Source organism: Pipistrellus hanaki (genome assembly GCF_964339955.1).
Source record: "Pipistrellus hanaki genome assembly, chromosome: 1".
Lineage (NCBI taxonomy): Eukaryota > Metazoa > Chordata > Mammalia > Chiroptera > Vespertilionidae > Pipistrellus > Pipistrellus hanaki.
The window spans coordinates 69619771-69640160 of NC_140503.1; the positions used below are offsets into that span (position 1 = coordinate 69619771).

General features: G+C 36.8%; 1 protein-coding gene across 1 annotated transcript in view; it reads right to left on the reverse strand.

The window, feature by feature from the left end:
* Positions 1 to 2093: 2093 nt before the first annotated feature.
* Positions 2094 to 20390, reverse strand: part of LOC311620437 (uncharacterized protein) — a gene marked incomplete at both ends in the record, with an annotated part of 47410 nt that continues 29113 nt past the window's right edge. The window contains one exon of the mRNA XM_084879840.1: positions 2094 to 3026. Within this exon, the coding sequence (XP_084735966.1) occupies positions 2094 to 3026 (933 nt within the window). The remainder of the gene's footprint in view (positions 3027 to 20390) is intronic.

A 20390-nucleotide genomic window follows, 5' to 3' on the forward strand; every position in this document is an offset into this window, starting at 1 on the left:
TGGGCAGTGAATTTCTTTACCCACATTGAGTTCCTGAGCTACAGGGTCTGCGGTGGGCACTGGCAGTGCATCTGGAACAAGCAAACTGCAGAGCCTGTAAGGACTTGAGCAAGGGAATGGTTACCATCCATGATCCCCCCCAGAAAAAGGGGAAACTTGTCCCAGTAAGGGGTACACTTGACCCTTAAGAGGACAAAGGACAGGGGGTTGGTCCAATTTTCACCGATTCTAGGACACATTTAGTTAAACTAAACCCCTTTTCTAGAGTCTCACTTTACCTGTCCTAAGACTAGAGCTATACTCTGAGATACCTTAGCTACCAAGGTGGGGCTGTTATCTGATACTGGCAGCCCGAATCTAGGTATAATCTCCTGGAGTAATCTCTTGACTACTATAGATGCAGTTTCTGTCTTAGTGGGGTATACTTCAACCTAATCTGAAGTGTCTACAAAAACTAGACCTTAATGCTGATGGTTTAATCTCTGAAATCCACCTACCAATGCTCTCCTGGGGAAGTTCCCTGGGACCCAAATTCCCAGGGGGACCCCCTTACCTTGCTTGGCATTTACCTGTGCACAGACAGTACTTCTAGCAACTCTGCCTCACAGAAGTTCAGAAGTCTTGGTGACACTTAAGTGGGTAATCTGGTGGCACTCGGCAATTCTGACCTAGAGCCTCTGGGACCAACAGTCTTGTCATCTGGAGGATCCACCAATCATCTGGTCCTTCAGTGGCTTGCTTCTGTTCAGCCGATTCCTTCTGGCTGCAGTTGGTAACCCTCTTTTCTCTGTGGATGGCACAGTGTCTCCATCAAAGGGCCTGGATTAAGGCCAAAAGTTCTGGAATTGTGCCCAAATGGTGTGGTCCGGGGTGACTACCACTGCACCTGTATATCAGGTCCCATCATGAATGTAACTGCTCCCATCAGTGAACAGTACCTTGTCATCTGTTACCTCTGTGCAGTCATGAATGGGTTCCTCCATCATCATCTGGAAGCAGGCTGGCAGGGTTGATGGGCAGAGTCTTATGAATCCAGACACAGGGCTGATCCAGGAGAAAAGCTTGGCCCATCCAGGTTAGCTCCTGGTCCAGTCTGCTTATCTGCCTCCTTCACAAGCAATGCTGTGGTGGCCACTGCCTGGAAGCACGCTGGCCACCCTGCTGCCACAGGGTCCAGTCTCTTAGACAGATAGGCAACAGGTCTCTTCCAGGGACCTAGAGTCTGAGTGAGAACCCCTTTGGCAATGCCTCTTACCTCACTCACGTAGAGGTGGAAGGGCTTCGCGACGTCTGGCAAGGCCAGGGCAGCTGCTGAGATGAGAGCCTTCTTGATGTCCAAGGAAAATGGGCAGTTTGTCCGGTGGCTTCCTGGGCTGATGTACGAGTCCTATCGGCTCTCTCAAGACTAAATAGGCTGCTCCAATGCCCATCAGGAAACTAACAGGCTTGCCTCTCCTAGCTAACCTGTCAGGACATTCTCTTTATAACTTTTATGAAAATCTTATCTTCCAAAAATACATAACCATGCCTCAAATTTTAAAGAAAAGGCAAGGGAGGAGAGAGCAGGTCCAGTACCTGTTCCCAGGCCTCTAACCGCTTGAAATTTAAAATGCCACATTTTCCCTACAGATACAGATTTATCTGCATTTCTAAACCCCCTCTCTGCTCCTCCCCCCCTCCCCCCCGCAGAACATCGGTGATATCAGCCAAAATATTACCTCCTCAAGAAGACTTGTCTTGATAAACTGGAAGTAAACCTCCTCCCACTCCACACTCTCTATCTATCATTGCTTTTTAAATTTTTTAGGACACTATCCTTCCTGAAACTATTTATGCTATTTATTTTTTATCTTAATAGCTGTCTACTTTCACCAGAGGTAACTTTAGGAGATCAGTAACTTTACTTGTCTTATTCATAACTCTTTCTCTCCCCCCCCCCCCAAGAAAAATTAATAAAAATAACTCTTTCTCCCAGTGCCTAGAATAGTTCTGACAATGGGAGATGCTCAATAAATGAAGTGTTTTGGGAATGTATACATTTCAGACAAAATTCTCCAGTCTTGATTTTCATATTTTTCCCTTCCTCCCTTTCATCAGGCTAAGTGCTGATTAAGCAACCTCCTCATGGAAGCTTTTATTTCCTGATTGCGAAGAGTATAAATCACAGGATTTAACAAAGGGAAGATCACAGTGTGGAAGAAAGAAACCACTTTGTCAGCTGGGAAGGCTCTGAAGGGGCGAGTGTAGATAAAAATGGCAGGCCCAAACATGAGAAATATAACAATGATATGGGTGGTGCATGTGGACAGGGCCTTGTTCTTCCCCTCAGAGGATGACCGGTGCACACGGCAGATGATGACTGCATAGGAGCCCAGAAGCCCCAGGAAGCACAGGAGGGTGAGCAGGCCACTGTTGAAGACCATAAGGAGCTCCACCATAAAGGTGTCCGCGCAGGCCAGCTTGATGACCTGCGGCACATCACAGAAGAAGTTATCCAGCTGGTTTGGGCCACAGAAGGGCAAGCGGAGGATGAGGACCACCTGAATGATGGAGTGGATAAAGCCTCCCAGCCACAGAGCCAACAGCAAGGCATAGCAGGCTCTGGGGTTCATGACAGTTGAATAGTGTAAAGGACGGCAGATGGCTATGTAGCGGTCAAAGGCCATCACAACAAGAAGTAACCCTTCCCCTCCTCCAAGGAAGTGCAAGAAAAAGAGCTGAGTGATGCAGTCCCTGTAGGATATTACCTTTTTCTGAGAGAGGAAGTCCACCAGCATCCTGGGTACCACAATGAAGGAGTAAGATGCATCCAGGAACGCCAAGTTGCCCAGAAAGAAGTAGAGGGGGGCTGTGAGGCCAGGGTCTGATCTGATGGTGAGAATGATGAGAAAATTTCCAGGGAGGATGATGAGGTAGAAAATTAGGACTAGCACAAAGACCAGTAGCTGAATATTTTGAGACTGGGTCAGACCAAAGAGGATGAATTCAGTTATCATTGTGCTATTCTCACTCGCCATCTCCTTCGCCTGCAGTACATCAAGAAGCAGAATTCATTATTATGATTATTTCTTCCAAAGACTCTAGTTTTTCTCCAGTAAAATATTTTACATATCTGTTGCTTCAGTTAGAACCAACATGTTTCAACCCTCTCCAATATCCTGGGTAAACTCTGAACCTTTCCTTCTTCCAGACTTAATGCAAGAAAGCAAATAAAAATGCTGTTCTTAAAGCCAGACTCTTATTGCCATTCACCCATGGACTTTTATAAAACTTCTCTCCACTTTAAGAGTCTGGCATTCTAAACCTTGTGATTCCTACCTTTTTTAGTTATATGAGAAGCTTCTGATTGATATACAACATAACTCCAATTATCAAGGTTTTTGCTCTTTTGTGGTTGTACTGTGCTTGAGGCTTAGCTGGTTTCTTGGAATTACAACCCTCATTCATTAACTCATAATTTTTACTAAGTATTTCCTCTGTTCAGTTCCTCTGAATTCCAAGATTCTGTCAGCTAACTTTTTGCTTTGCTCCTGTGTTCTCTTAGTAATACTCTTATTGCCCTTCCTCAGGTATCATTGCGTTACCCTAACTCCAAACTGATCATCAGGATCTCAACAATAACTCTAGTTTTCACCTAACTTAGAGGTAGTAACCTAGCTGTATCCTGGTTAAATACCACTCTGTAGCCATTTCATAACTTGTTCATGCAGCTTAATGGTCACTGTCTGAATCTCAGTTATTTTGTACTTCAAATCTTCTTTCTCTGAGTCTCAGTATGGTACCCAAGGGAGAGTCTTTCAACAAACAATAAATATAGTATAAGACAAAATTTTCCAGTATAAAAATATTAAATTATCTCAAATCATAAAAATTATAGCATAAAAAATTGGAAGTAACCATAAAGAACCTGTAGTCTAATATATTCCTTTCAAAGAAAAGAAAACTAAGATGACTGTAGCTGCATTATTTAAGTTTAGAATGAGATATTTTTCATTATATTGACAAGTATTAGAAGAATACAGGTGTTTACTCTTTAGTTTAAACAAATAAAAAATTATTTACACAGCTTTATTAATTTATGATTTTTGTGTATTTGAATAACTAAAACTAATATTTCTAGTCTAAAATCGCTCCTTTACAGAGCTTAGAATTAGAAATTGAACCATGTCTAAAAAATAGAACACTAGTTATTGTGAAGAAAAATTTATATTTAAGGCTCAGTCTGTTTAGTGCTGGGAGCTAATTCCAGAGGTGGAAAGAAAATAGTATTTTATAAATATTTATTACATGTATATAGTTAATCACATATATGCATATCCATGCATTTTAATTTTATTCTTTTAAAATATTTATAATACACACTGAGTAGCCAGATTATTATGATCTTTGAATGCATAATAATCTGGTCACTCAGTGTATATCCTATATAATAAAAGGCTAATATGCAAATTGTCCCCTCAACCAGGAGTTCAACAAGCAGGCAGGCTGGCCAACCATCCATGTCCCCTCTTCCTGGCCAAGCTGGCTGGACCCCACCCATTCATGAATTCATATATATATATATATATATATATATATATATATATATATATATTAGAGGCCCAGTGCATAAATTCGTGCATGGGTGGAGTCCAGAAGAGGGGACATGGACGGTTGGCCAACCTGCCTGCTGGTTGAACTCCTGGTTGAGGGACAATTTGCATATTAGCCTTTTATTATATATGATATGTACTGAGTGACCAGATTATTATGCATTCAGAGACCATAATAATCTGGCTACTCAGTGTATATTATCTAGTTATAATGATATATATATATATATATATATATATATATATATATATATGCTTTATTAGTAAATACGCATATATTTTAGGTACATACTCAAAATATTTTTTGTTATGGGTATGAAATGTTCTTAAAGTTTGCAAATTGATAATCTACAAAAAATATAGTATAATGCATTCCAATGTTCCCCTTACTATTGATATTTAACTAAATAGTGCAGCTGTTTTAACTAAGTTATGTGGAACATGGGGTGCAAAAAGTAGGGAAATATTTGACAGAAAATGTTACTGAATCAGTATTTAGAAAAAAAATGAGAGAAGGCTGAGAGTGAGAAAGAAGAGAAAATAAATTTTAAAAAGAAAATAAAAATAGTAAGTCTGTACAGTGCATTGTTAAAGTTACATCTTTTGGAAAACATTAAAAGTATCTACATTAATTATCGCTAGTTCTAAATAGAATGGTTAATATATGTTTCCATGTACTATTTCTAGCAACCAGAGGAACTTATGACAGTCATACCTCAACATATCAACAGATATGAATACAAACACTACATGTGTGCTCATATATACTCACACACATGAGAGGGGGTGGGAGAATGAATCCTACAAGAAATTTTGACTAAAAAAATATTTTGTAGACTCTCCAATTAGCTTCTCTGCTTACTTCTTTTCTCCATTGAGGCAGTCATTTGTCTCAACATTCGTTCCATTAAAATGTTTCTTCTTAAAAAGTTGACAAATTACAATTCTCTTCAGAATAAAATATACAAATTTTGCCAAATTAGTGGGAAAAGTGTTGTCAGAAAAGGCTGAGTTAGAAATCGAAATCTTTGCTACTGTATCTAATTTTCTTTGCCATTTAAGCTAATTCAGAGATTCATCTGATTCTGGCAATAATAATAATACAGAGGAATAGAAGGTGAGAGAGATTGGCTCTCCTCAATCTTAGGATGGAGACAAAGACATTTGCAGGCACCACTGTGCATGCCTGGGGTACAAACAGTGGTCGGACCAGCTCCTGGACCCAGGTGTTTAGAAGAGACCTAAGGAGTACTTTTCTCCATTTCTTTGAAACATTTTCTCATGCTTCCTTTCTAATTTTTTCTCTTCTTTTCTCTTTCTCTTCCCTTTCACTCATCAATAAGTCTATATTTTACTACTTTATTTTTCTGTTTGTTTGGTTATATTTTTCCTCTTTATTTATTGTCTCTTATAGTCCCCTAATTTTCTTTCTCTATTTGTTTTGTTTTCTTTAAATCTAGCTCTATCATCTTCTCTTCCCTCTCCCTAGTGGAAAGTTTTTCACTCTTTCCACTTGTCCTCATGTCCATTGCTACTCAATTATATCCCATGCATATCTTGTCATCATATCTAAAAACAGAAACAAAACAAACTTTACTCTTATTTGCTTTCAAGCAAGAATGAACAATATGTGGGCTTCCCACCATCTTCCATTCTAAACATGTATATAAAATAAAAATGTATAATTCATTCTTCAATACTAACCATTTTTTCTTGAATGGTATTTTTCTTGCATATAAGTGAAACTCATAAAATGAGATGATTTTTTTCCTTTTTTTGTTTTGTTTGTTTTTGAACTTTACTGTCATATTTAGAGTCTAGCTTATTATATTTTTGGTAGCATCTGTATGGTAATTCACATACCATACCCCTCACACACATGTTAAGTATACTTTAATAGTTTAGCATTTTCATATAAAAAGTCAATTTCAGTATCATTTCAATGAAATGAATAAATAACAAATTTTCCAAAACTTTGAGAATAATGTCTATTAGCATGTTGATTGAAGCTTGTAAATTATTTAAGTATAAATTAGCAAGTTTAATATATACTTAAAAACCTGGATAAGGTGAATAATATCATCAAATATTTAGTTTACACTGATGCTGATGAAAGACATATAAAGCCCTGAGCAAACGTATAGATCTTGAGCCAGGAAATTCCCATATCAATAAAATGGATGGTTAGAGTAAATTACCTCTGAATTTCCTTCAAATACTAGCTTTTATAGCAATGTTAGAAATAACCTTAGTTTGGGATCATTATATCTGATCCTAATGCCTTGGCTCAGCAATTCATTAACTTTATGACCCTAGAAAAGTCACTTACCTTTCAAAAGTCTGTTTTCATCTATCAAATAAATAATGTGTTGACTCTTTCTATTTGATAGGAGTGATAGATAAGAATCAAATGAGGTGACAATGGTAATAATAAGTAATTCATTCAAGTATGCTTCAACCAAAACCAAACCTGAAAATATTTAGCTGTTAAGAGGTAGCTCTATTAGACACATATCTCCAAAGAAGATATACAGATGGCCAATAGAAATAAGAAAAGATGCTCAACATCATTAATTATCAGGGAAATGCAAATCAAAACCACGATGGGATATCACCTCATACCTGTCAGAAAGACTATTATCAATCAACAAATAAGTGTTGATGAGGATATGGAGAAAAGACAACCCTTGTGTCTTATTATTGGAACTGTAAATTGATGCAGCCACTATAAAGTATAGTATGGAGGTACCTCAAAAAATTAAAAATAGAACTACCATATGACCCAGAAATTCCACTTCTGGATATTTATCTAAAGATATCAAAAACAGTAATTTGAAAAGATATATGCATCCTTATGTGCATTGCAACATTTATTTACAATAGCCAAGATATGGAAGCAAACTTAGTGTCTATTGATAAGCAAATGAATAAAGAAGTGGTAAATATATCAAAGGTATATACTTAGTTATTAAAAAATAGCAAATAAATTTTCTTTTTATAACAATATGGATGGACTTAGAAGTTATTATGTTCAGTGAAATAAGTCAAATATATAAAGATATATACTATATTATTTCACTTACATGTTGAGTTTAAAACACAATATATATTAACAAACAAAGCAGAAACAAACTCATAGATACAGAGAACAAACTGAAAATTTCTAGCTGGAAGGAGGATTAAGGGGATAGTGAAAAGATTAAAAGAATTAAGAAGTACAATTTGCCAGCTATAAAAAAAATAGTCACAGGATGTGAAGTTATAGCATAGTGAATCTAGTCAATAGTATTGTAATAATTATGTAAGGTGTTAGATGGGTACTAGACTTACCAGGTGATCACTTCATAAATTACATAAATGTCTAACCTCTATATTGCACACATGAAACTAATATATTATATTACAACTATTGAAAAAATAAATTTTAAAAATAAAAAAATAAAAAAACAAACAAATAAACAAACAAACAAATAAATAAATAAGAGGCAGCTCTATTGAATGGAAAGATTTGCCACTAGATCTTTTCTCAATGTCCTTACAGTAAACCTTTGGTAATAATAGCTGCATAAATCTGAGCAATTACTAGAAGAAATTGTGGCAATGCATTAAAGCATGGATGTAAAATTACTAATGCACCCAGCTGTTTGTCCATAAAGTTTTTCTCAGTTTCACAACTTTCTCTCTAACTGCCAAAGTCCTATGTTGATCAGTAATAGAATCATAGACAATAGAAGAAACACAAACATATTCAGTGAAAATTCAGAGATCTGGGCTAATCTACAAAACTATAAAAATCTGTTAATTTTTTCTCTGGAGCCTTCAGCCTATGCTGTGTGCACTTTTTCATCTGTACTTTACAAAGAAAATAAAACATGTCAGTATTTGTATGCTCCTTGGTTTTAACACTGGACATCAACTCTCTGAAGCCTATTGATAATTTTACTTAATTGTGGTAATAGAATGGGAGTTTTGACCACCATTAAAGTAATACTAAGCAATCCATGGCAAACAGAGATCTACTGGGGGAAGGGAAGCTGAGAATGCCACACTACTTAGCCTCTGGCTAGACCTTCTGGAACTCTCACCTCTATTCCATTGCAATTCAATGCAGCCAGTAGAAAAGTTGCAATCCTTTTCTATTGTCTTCTTCTTGTTTCAAGTCTGCTTCTGGAAATTCGAGTCTCAGGAAGTTTTATATAATTCTCACAAAATAGCCATACTCCCATCCTGATGAAACATTAACTGACCATTCTTGTCAATGGTCATAAATATTTATTCTTACAGAGGGGAACTTAGATTTTGAAATCTCCTTTGCCTCTTTAGGATGCAGTGGAGAAAGTTCCTTGGAGAATTGAGACTACCACTACCATACTGAATATCTCCAAAGGGAGTTATTAGAATGTCAACTAAATTAGACAAGAGAATATAGCAAGACATTATATAGGATGGATATTTTTAAATGTATCACCTAGTGTCAACTGGGTTAATTCTGAAATCTGACACTAGAATCCCATCAGTGAATGAGATAATAGAACACTATTTGGGAACATATTTATTAGCTCAAAAGTAAATAGAAGGTTAAGAAAAAGTTTATTTATATCTTATAATATAATTCAAAAAAAAAGAAAAAATGCAGTAGAATGATGAAAGGATATATGTGTGTATATGAGTGTGTGTATATATATATATATATATATATATATATATATATATATATCCAACAAGGCCAGAATAAGGGTGAGAAAAGTGAAGTACTTGTTTCAGGTACAAAATTTACCAGAGTAACAGAAACCTTGATAATCAAAATAAATAATATTTAATGCAATATTTAAAAAATAAATGTTAATGTAAAAATTATAAATCCAATATCAATTTTTTTTTTAATGAAGACATTAACATGGCAGATTTTTCTTTTTGCCTCGGGTTCCAACATGGCTCAGCATGACACTTTTACTGATCCTGCCTTTAGTTAAAATTTGGCATTTATGTCCAGTCAGTGTGGCTCAGTGGTTGAGTGTTGACCCATGAACCAGGAGATCATGGTTTGATTCTCAGTCAGGGAACATGCCCAGGTTGCAGGTGCAATCCTCTGTAAAGGGCAGGAAGGAGGCAACTGATCAATGATTCTCTATGATCATTAATATTTCTCTCTCTCCCTCTCATTTCCTCTCTCTGAAATAGATAAAAATATATACTTTTTAATTAAAAATATATTTTTAATGTTAAGAAAGCAAACATATTGTTTTCCTCCCCCCGGGAAATGAAATGTTTAAAAATGGTATTTACTTTGTTCATTATGGATTTTAAAAATTAATTTTAATTTTTTAATGACCCTAAAAGCAAGTAATGTGGCCCACTTAGTAATGCATCTATAACATTCAGGAGATAGAATATAAATAATGCTCATGAAAATTTTCAAGGCATAATTCTTCGTAAAGAAAATGGAATATTAAAAAACAACTAATATTTGGAAAAAGGAAGAGAAATGCAATGGAACAAAGAAGAGATGAGACAAACAGGAAACAAAAATCAATGTGGACATAAATTCAAATATGAACAATTATGTATTTTACATAAGTATTTTGCAAAAATACAAATTTTTATCTTCTTTAAAATCTTTTGTGCTATTGTTGTGACATATCTAATTTCCACATTAGTTATAAGTCTCTTGGTACTTTATTATTTTTAATATAAGCAGTAAATTATCTTCATAAGTAAATAAATACAGATTAAGATAGACTTTTTTCCATATTTACATACTTACTATCACTTCTGTATCTTTTCATTTCTGCCCATAAAATCAGATTTCCATCTGGTACATTTTCCCACCAGCATGAAGAATTTCCTTTAACACAACTTTTGTGTAAGTCTACTCACAATCAATTTTCTCTCAGCTTTTATGAATATTAAAATGCCTATTGCACTTTTTTAAAAAAAATGTATCTTTATTGTCGAAAGTATTATAGATGTCCCCCTTCCCCACCCCCATTGACCAACTCCACCCCACTCTAGCCCCCTCTCTAGGCCTTCCCCACAATATTGTCTGTCCATGGGCTATATATATATATATATATATATATATATATATATATATGACCTTTTGTTTGACCATTCAATTGATAGCTATGATGCACAGTGACCACCAGGGGGCATACACTGAATGTACAGTCATGGAAACATGGATTGATGAATCTAAGAGGGAAAGGAGGAGGAGGAGGGTGGGAAGAGATTAACCAAAGATCTTATACTAGAGGCCCAGTGCATGGATTTGTGCACTGGTGGGGTCTCTTGCGGGGATCAGCTGAATCCATGCATCAGGCATCTGACATCTCCTGAGGGGTCCCTGATTGTGAGAGAGTTCAGGCCAGGCTGAGGGACCCCAATGTGCATGAATCCATGCACTGGGCCTCTAATATGCATGTAAGTTCTTCGATTAATCTTTTCTCCCCTCCTTCTCACCCTTTCCTCTGAAATATGCCAGTCTGCTACAACCTTCAATATCTCTGGATCTATTTTGTTTGTGATTTTATTTTGTTCATTAGATTCCACATATAAGTGAGATCATATGATATTGGTTTTTCACTTACTGGCTTATTTCACTTCATAATACTCTCTAGGTCCATCCATGTTATCTCAAAGGGTAAGAGGTCCTTCTTTTTTATAGCTGCATAATTTTTCATGGTGTGAGTATACCAGTTTGTTTATCCATTCATCTACTGATGGGCACTTGGGTTGTTTCCAGAACATAGCTATTATAAATAACTAGAGGCCCAGTGCATGAAAATTCATGCACTGGAGGGGGGTCCCTCAGCCCAGCCTGCCCCCTTTCACAGCCCGCAGGGGTGGAAGGCAACCCAGTGATCAGGGGAAGGTGATGCCCCCATTGCTGGCAATACAAGCCTTGGGTGGCCCTGGGTGGCTGGGCATCTGCCATCTGAGGTTTGTCTGTGCCTTGGGCTGGCCCTTGGCGGCTGGCAGGCTGAGGGGTCTGGGCGCTGCCATCTTGTGGCTGTGGGCACTGCCATCTCTGAGGGTGTGACAGTCAATTAGCATATTCCCTCCATATTGGCTATAGGCACCACCATCTTTGTGATGGAGTGATGGTCAATTAGAATATTACCTCTTTATTAGGTAGGATGCTCCTAAGAACATAACGATGCATATATTCTTTCCAATTGATATTTAAGACTTCTTAGTATATATTCCTAGAAGTGGGAGCACTGGGTCAAATGACAGTTCAATTTTTAATTTTTTAAGGAAAATCCACTGTTTTCCATAGTGGTTATAGAGTGTATGGTGTTACTTGGTAGTCTGGTTTCATTATTTTGCATGTATCAGTCCAATCTTCCCAATACCATTAATTGAAAAGATATCTTTACTCCATTGTCAAATATTAATTGAGCACAAATGCTTGGGTTGATTTCTGGGGTATCTTTTTGGTCCATTGATCTATATGCCTGTTCATGTGTTAGTACCTGACTGTTTTGATTATAGCACTTAGTAGTATAGTTTACTATCCAGTATTATGATCCCTTCAACTTTGTTCTTTGTTTTCTCTCAAGATTGCTGCAGATATCCAGGGTCAGTTTTGATTCCATATGAATTTTTGGATTGTTTGTTCTAGATCTATGACATATGCCATTGGTGTTTTAATGGGAATTGCATTGATCTATAGATTGCTTTGGTTAATATGGCCATTTTAATGATGTTAATTCTACCCATCCATGAACACAGTATATTTTTCTACTTGTTTATGTATTCTATCTCTTTTTTTCAATGTCCTGTAGGTTTCTGAATATAGATTTTTTATCTCCTTGGTTAAGTTTATTTCTAAATATGTTAATTTTTTTGTTGCAATGATAAATGGGATTGTTTTTCAGTTTCTCTTTCTGAAAGTTCTTTATTGGTCTATAAAAATGCCATCCATTTCTGGGTGTTAATTTTATATCCTACTATGGTGCTAAATTAATTTATTAAATATATATTTTTGGTGGAATCTTTAGAATTTTCTATGTACATTATTATATCATCTATGAATAATAACAGTTTTTCTTCCTCCTTTCCAAATTTAAATCTTTTTTTTCTTGTCTGATTACTATGGATAAGACTTCCAGTACTATGCTGAATAAGAGTGGTGAAAACAGATATCCCTGAATTGTTCTTGTTCTTAGGGTGAATGTTATTAGTTTTTGCCCATTAAATATTATGTTGGTTATAGCTTTGTCATATATGGCCTTTATTATGTTAAGGTATGATCACTCTATTCCCACTTTTCTGAGAGCTTTTATAAAAAACTAGAGGCCTGATGCATGAACTTGTGCACCAATGGGGTCCCTCAGCCTGGCCTGTGGGATTAGGCTGAAAACTGCTCTCTGACATTCCCTGAGGGGTCCTGGATTGCGAGAAAGTGCAGGCCAGGCTGAGGGAACCCCAGTAGTGCACCATTAGGACCAGGAGAGACACAGGAGGTTGGTCAGCCAGGGAGGGACTATGGGAAGGCTCCAGGGCATGTCTGGCCTGTCTTGTTCAGTCCTGATCAGCCAGAACCCAGCAGCAAGCTAACCTACTTGTTGGAGCATCTATCCCCTGGAGGTTAGTACACATCATAGTGACTAGTCAACCGGTTGAAGATTTGCCACCTGGTGGTCAGTGAAAGTCATAGCAAGTGCTTGAGTGGCCTTAGTATATCATTAGCATTATTATACTTTGATTGGTTGAATAGAGGACCAGACGACCAGATACTTAGCATATTAGGTTTTTATTATACAAGATGGGTGTTGGATTTTGTCAAATACTTTTTCTGCATCTATTGATAGGATCATGTGATTTTTGTATTTTATTTTATTTATGTAATGTATCACATTTATTAATCTGTGAATTGTATCAGCCTTGCATCCCTGGAATAAAGCCCATTTGGTCATGATGTATAATCTTTTTAATATACTGCCAGATCTAATTTGCTAATATTTTGTTGATTTTAGCATCTATGTTCATTGGGGATATTGGCCTGTAATTCACTTTCTTTGTAGTGTCTTTATCTGGTTTGGGGATTAGTATAATGCTGGCATTGTAAAAAGAGCTTGGAAGTGTTCCTTCCTCTTGGATTTTTTTGAAATAGTTTGAGGAGAATGTGTGTTAGTTTTTTGAAGGTTTGTAAAATTCTCCTATAAATCCATCCAGCTCAGGACTTTTATCTACTGGAAGTTTGTAAATTACTGCTTCAATTTCATCAGTTGTCATTGGCCTACTCAGGTTTTCTGATTCTTCTTGATTGAGTTTTGGAAGATTGTCTTTTTCTAGAAATGTATCCATTGTTTTCCAGGTTGTTCAGCTTGTTGGTATTCAGTAGTTCATAATATTTTCTTACAATCCTTTGTATTTCTGTGTTGTCAGTTGTTTCCTCACATCTTTCATTTCTGACTTAATTTATTTGGATCCTCTCCTTTCATTTCTTGATGAGTCTGGCTACAATTTCATCATTCTTGTGTATCCTTCAACCAGCTCTTTTAACCAGCTCTTGAATTCATTGATCATTTGTATTTTTTAAAAATCTCTATGTCACTTAATTCTGCTGTGATCTTTATTATTTCCTTCCTTCAACTTATTCTGGGCTTGTCTTGTTGTTCTCTATCTAATTCTTTCAGTTGTGTTTGATAGTTTTCTAGAGATTTTTCTTATTTCTAAAAGTAGGCTTGTATTGTTTTGAACTCCCTCTCAGGCTGCTTTTGCTGTGCTCCTTAAATTTAGGGTTGTCATGTGTTCATTTTTGTTTTTTACCAGGAATTTTTTTTTTAATTTGTATTCTTGGGGTTTTTTAATCTTTACTGTTCAGTTTATTACAGATGTTCCTCTTTTTTCACCCATAGCTCCCCCCCACTCTCTCTCTCACACACACACACACACACACACACACACTGACTTTGTCCATAGGTGTAAGCTCTTTGTCCAACCTCTTCCTGCACCCCCCACAACCTCTTCCCCCTGAGAATTGTCAGTCTGCTCCATTTCCATGCCCCTGATTCTATTATATTCCCAATTTGTTCTGTTCATTGGGTTTTTTATTCATTTGATTTTTAGGTTCACTTGTTGATAGATGTGTATTTGTTGTCACTATATTATTCATAATTTTTTATCTTTACATTTTTCTTCTTCTTCCTCTTCTTAAAGAATATCCTTTAGCATTTCATATAATCCTGGTTTGGTGGTGATGAACTCCTTTAGCTTTTTCTTATCTGTGAAGTTCTTTATCTGACCTTCAATTCTAAATGATAGTTTTGCTGGATAGGGTAATCTTGGTTGTAGGTTCTTGCTATTCATCACTTTGTATATTTCTTGCCACTTCCTTTGGTCTGCATCATTTCTGTTGAGAAATCAGCTGACGTTTGTATGGGTGCTCCCTTGTAGGCAACTAACTGTTTTTCTCTTGCTGCTCTCTTCGTCTTTTCCTATTGGCATTTTAATTATGATCTGTTTGGTGTGGTCATCTTTGGATTCCTTTTGTTTGGGATTCTCTGTGCTTATTGGACTTGTAAGACTATTTCACCAATTAGGGGAAGTTTTCTGGTATTATTTCTTCAATATGTTTTCAATATCTTGCTCTCTTCTTTTGGCACTCCAATAATTCATATGTTGGTATGCTTGAAGTTGTCCCAAAGGCTCCTTACACTATCTTCATATTTTTGGATTCTTTTTTCTTTTTGCTTTTCCATTTGGGTATTTTTTGCTTCTTCATATTTCAAATCTTTCACTTGATTCTTGGGATCCTCTTGTCTGCTGTTTAATCTCTGTATATTATTCTTTGTTTCAGTTAGTGTATCCTTAATTTCTGATTGATCCCTTCCCATATTCTTGAAGGTCTCATAAATTTCTCAAAGGTTTCTAGAAGATTCTTGAGTAACCTTATAAGTGTAGTTTTGAACTCTATATCTAGTATTTTGCTTTCCTCTATTTCTTTCATTTGTGACTTGTTTCTTTGTCTCTGCATTTTGGATACAGTGTTTGTTTCTATGTACTGGGTAGCTGCTAAGTCTCCTTGAGTTGATAGAGTGGCTTGTGTGGTAGGTATCCTACAGGGCCCAGGGGCTCAGCCTCCCCAGTCACCTGAGGTGGACACTCTTGGTGAATCCCTTTGTAGGCTGTGTGCACAGTCTTGTTGTAGTTAAGTCTTGATTGCTATTGATATTACTGGTAGGAATTGATCTTCAGACCAATTGGCTGTGATGACCAGCTGTGTTTACACTGGAAGATCTGTTGTTCAGGAGATACCCTTATGGGGCAGGACTTGCTTCAGAGGGGCTTTGGTACTCACTGAGTCTGCCACTTGAATGTGTCTCTATGGATGTGAAGAGTTGTAGTCTGGTATGGTCTCCACTGCCTCTTGGATCTCCAAGGAGGTGCAAGATCAGCCACTGTCTGGGGCCACCCAATAGGAGCTACAGAGAGATCTGAAGATTCCTCCTCCTTGTATGGGTTTAGAGGTGCCCAGATGAGGCTCATCTGTGAAGCAAGGCAGGCTGCTGCTGCTGGGCCTGGGCCTTCTTTTGGAAGCTCTGGGGCTTTCTGACCCAGTGGCAGTTTGACATGTTTTAGGCAAAGAAACGAAAGGCCATTCATATGCCAAAGCAGGTGCAAAAGCCTGGGTGGGGTTGTAAATTGGGTGGGATGTGGTCTCTGGAAATCACCAATGGCTGCCAGTCAGCCCTGCACTGGAAAGGTCCCCGGGTCTCTGCATCCCATACCCCTGTGCAGGAACAATAATCTCTGCAAGCACCTCTGAGAGAAAGCCGTCCTCACATTCCTGTCCAGATGCCATACAGTCCAGTTTATCCCCTATGTGTCTGGGTCCCCCAGAGTCTCACCCAGAACTGGAGTTCAGAGCAAGCAGAAGCTTGTATCTCCCTCCCAATTAAAAGAGCAGCACATCCAAGTGCCAGCACCTCTTACACACCTCTGCACCTCTTACAAATCTCAGTGTGCTTTTTTCACCTCTCTAGGTGTAAAACTTACACTCAGTCAGTTTTCCCACAGTTCTGGGTGGTAGTTGTTCTACCTTTTAGTTGTAATTTTGATGTGGTTGTGCGAGGCAGCAAGTATAGGTGTTTACCTATGCTGCCATCTTGGTTCTCCCCTAGGAAGTTTTTTATTACTTCCTTGATTTCATTGGCAACCCATTCATTGTTTAATGTAAGTTTTTAAATTTTGTTTACACTGGATATAGAATTCTAGTTTGACAGTTTGATTTTCTTTAACAATTTTTAAAATGTAATTTTATTGACATGGTTTCCATTGTCTCTGATTTAAAAAAATCAACCACCATTCTTATTGCCATAGCTCCGAACTGTCTTTTTATCTTATGGCTGCATTTAAACGTTTTTCTTAATCATGCTTGTTTGTATTTATATTGCTTAGATTATCCTCAGTTTCTTAGATATATGGGTTAATGTTTTTATGAAATTTGGTGAAATTCTTGGCAGTTATATTGTTATTCTCTTTGTTACCTTCTTTCCTGTTCTTATTTTCTTATTAATTATTTCATAACACTATTTGTGGTTTTTAATCTTTTCACTCTGCCTTTCACTTTGGGTTATTTTTTAAAAAACCTATCTTCAAAATAATTAGTCATTTTATCTGTAGTCTCTAAAATGCAACAATGTAAGGAACTTCTTTTGATTTCAAATATTGTTCTCTTCAGTTCTACTATATTTGTTTATATTTAGGGTTTGCACTTTTCTCCTGAAATCCTCATCTCATTGTATATTTTATATATATATATATATATATATATATATATATATATATATATGTGTGTGTGTGTGTGTGTGTGTGTATATAAATATATAAATATATAAATATATAAATATATATATATATATATATATATATATATATATATATATATAATAGTTTTCAAAAGGTTTTGTCTGATAATTCCATTATATGGTTCAACTGATAATCTTTGTCTACTACATTTTTCTGTTAATTACTAGAGGCCCAGTGCACAAAATTCATGCACGGGGTGTGTATGTCCCTCAGCCCAACCTGCACCCTCTCCAATCTAGGACCCCTTGAGGAATTTTGAATGGCCTGTTTAGGCCCGATCCTATAGTAGGATCGGGCCTAAATGAGCCATTGGACATCCCTCTCACAATCCAGGACTGCTGGCTCCCAACTGCTTGCCTGCCTGCCTTCCTGATTGCCCCTAACCTAAGGTGACCAGATCGTCTCACTTTGGAAGGGACAGTCCAAATTTCTAACAATTTTTCCCACGTCCTGCAGCATTTTTTAAAAGTTCTGATTTTTGGAAAGAACCTTTCCAATCTTTCCAAAAATCGGGACTTTTTAAAACGCTGCGGGACACAGGACGATCTGGTCACCTTACCCTAACCATTTCTGCCTGCCAGACTGATCATCCCCTAACTATTCCCCTGACAGCCTGATTGAAGCCTAACTGTTCCCCTGCCAGCCCTATTGCCACCAACTGCCCTCCCCTGCAGGCCTGGTCTCCCCAACTTCTCTCCTCCTCAGGCCTGGTCCCCCTAACTTCCTCCCCTGGAGGCCTGCCCCCCCCCCCCCAACTTCCCTCTCTTGCCAGCCTGGTCCCTCCTGATTGCCCACAACTGCCCTCCCCTGCTGGCCATCTTCTGGCAGCCATCTTGTATTTACATGGGGGAAGCCATTTTTGACCACATGGGGGCAGCTATTTTGTGTGTTGGAGTGATTGTCAATTTGCATATTACTCTTTTATTAGATAGGATGAGGTAGTCTTCCCTGTTTTATTTTCTTGGCATCACTTCTAATTCTTTTTAATTATATTCTTACACAATAATTTAGTGGAAGATGAATAATTATATTTACTTTATTTTGCTTAGTTTTTCACATAGTTAAATACCCTTCCTCTGTCCTGAAATTAAAATTTCTTCAAACCCTAGTTGAGCTGAGGCTTAGAATCATCTTAATTATATTGAATTTAGCTCATATTAGCTTTATCTCCAACATCTGCCACATACTACCAAGAAACTAATATCTTTGATCTTGTCAGTATTTGCAGCTGGGAGAGATTTCAGTCACAATTTAGATAATTTTTCCCCTTAGGATTCAACTCTGTAGACATCAACATTGAAGCACTACAGTAATGTCCAAGAATGTGCAAATTCCCTCCGGTTTTTATTTCTTCCTCCACTCCCCCTTTACTGAGCAAATCATTGATAAAGATGTCAGGGGGCAGGAATTTATAAGTGAGCTATTTATTCTTGTGTTTGAAAATTTTTAAGATTCTCATCTGGTTAAATTTCACATGTTATTAAAATTCAGCTTGTTTTTTTCTCATTCCCCCCAAAAATATCTCAATCTATGACAGGATCACTTTTCCATCTGCCAATATCCAGACTAGATACTTTCCCCTCGATATGGAAACTGCCATTGATCTCTGTTCATCTATACATGCCTTGCCTCTCTATAGAGCTCAAGACAATAAGGCTTCCTTGCTTCATTCACTCTTTGATAGTCTTATAGAAAAGTACAATTTTGATTTTGTACTTCTCTTTTTTAAAAACAACCACATTTTTATTAAATTCAGAGAGGAAGGGAGATGGAGAGAGAGAGAGAGAGAAATCAATAATGAGAATCATTGATTGGCTGCCTCCTGGGATCAAGCCTGCAACCAAGCATGTGCCCTTCACTGGGATTAAACCTGGGACCCTTTAGTTCACAGGCGGATGCTCTATCCACTGAGCCAAACCAGCTAGGGAAATTTTGTACTTTTCTTATTGTTGCTAATACATGAGCAAAATTCTTCTACAAACTTATAGAATCAGTTATCTTTATTCTTATGGTTGATTTTTGAGAATAAAATTATTTTTATTTTTATATTTATAAACCTTTCCATTTTTTCTTCATTAATTCATTATTAGTTTTAATTTCCCATATTTCCTTCTGGGCATTTATCTACATCATATTCACTTCTGAAGCATTAAGTAAATTAACTTTTTGTCATTTATTTTAATTTTCTTAGTTAATGGGATTTTTAATTTTAATTTTTATGTATGGATGCCTCCTCGTATCATCCTGTGGTAGGAAAGGAACATTCAATTCCATTTCCATGCAAACCTCTATAATTGTGCAGATATTAATCCATAAATCCAAATGTGGTGGGCAGAATTTCATCACTTTTTTTATCTTTGCCTACACATCTGTTTTTTTTACCATGTCAAATTTAACTGTTTTTTATTTTTATTTTCTATTTTTATATTATACTTCACTGAACTTTCTTACCTATAAGATTATAAATCTATCAATGGACACACACCGGGGGGGGTGGAGGTCATGAGTGGGGGCAGTGGGCAATGGAGGATAACGACACATATATAATACCTTAATCAATAAAGAAAAACAAACAAAAAAAAGAAATAGATTTTTTGCTTGTGTAGTTTTCCAAAGGAGCTGTGAGCATATGAACACTTTCTTCTAGAACCTTTGTATCCAGGGTTCATATCAAATGTTTCCGTGTAAAACTTGAATTTAGAAAAAAAATTAATTGGAAAGAGACAATAACATGAAAGACATGTCATTCTCCTGATCCCAGACCACAGTTAAGTGACATGTTTCTTCAGTCTGGAGCTAGCAAAGTGGCTTCTTGTTTTCCCAGTCTCCTAACTATTGCAGGTATAGATCACTGGGCAGCTTAGTTTTATTGGCAATTATGTGTATTTTTTGGCAATTATGTCTGGATGCCCAACATAGAAAGTGATTTTCTACCTCTTAAAACAATTTCTATATACCCAATTTCCTGCGTTAAACTCC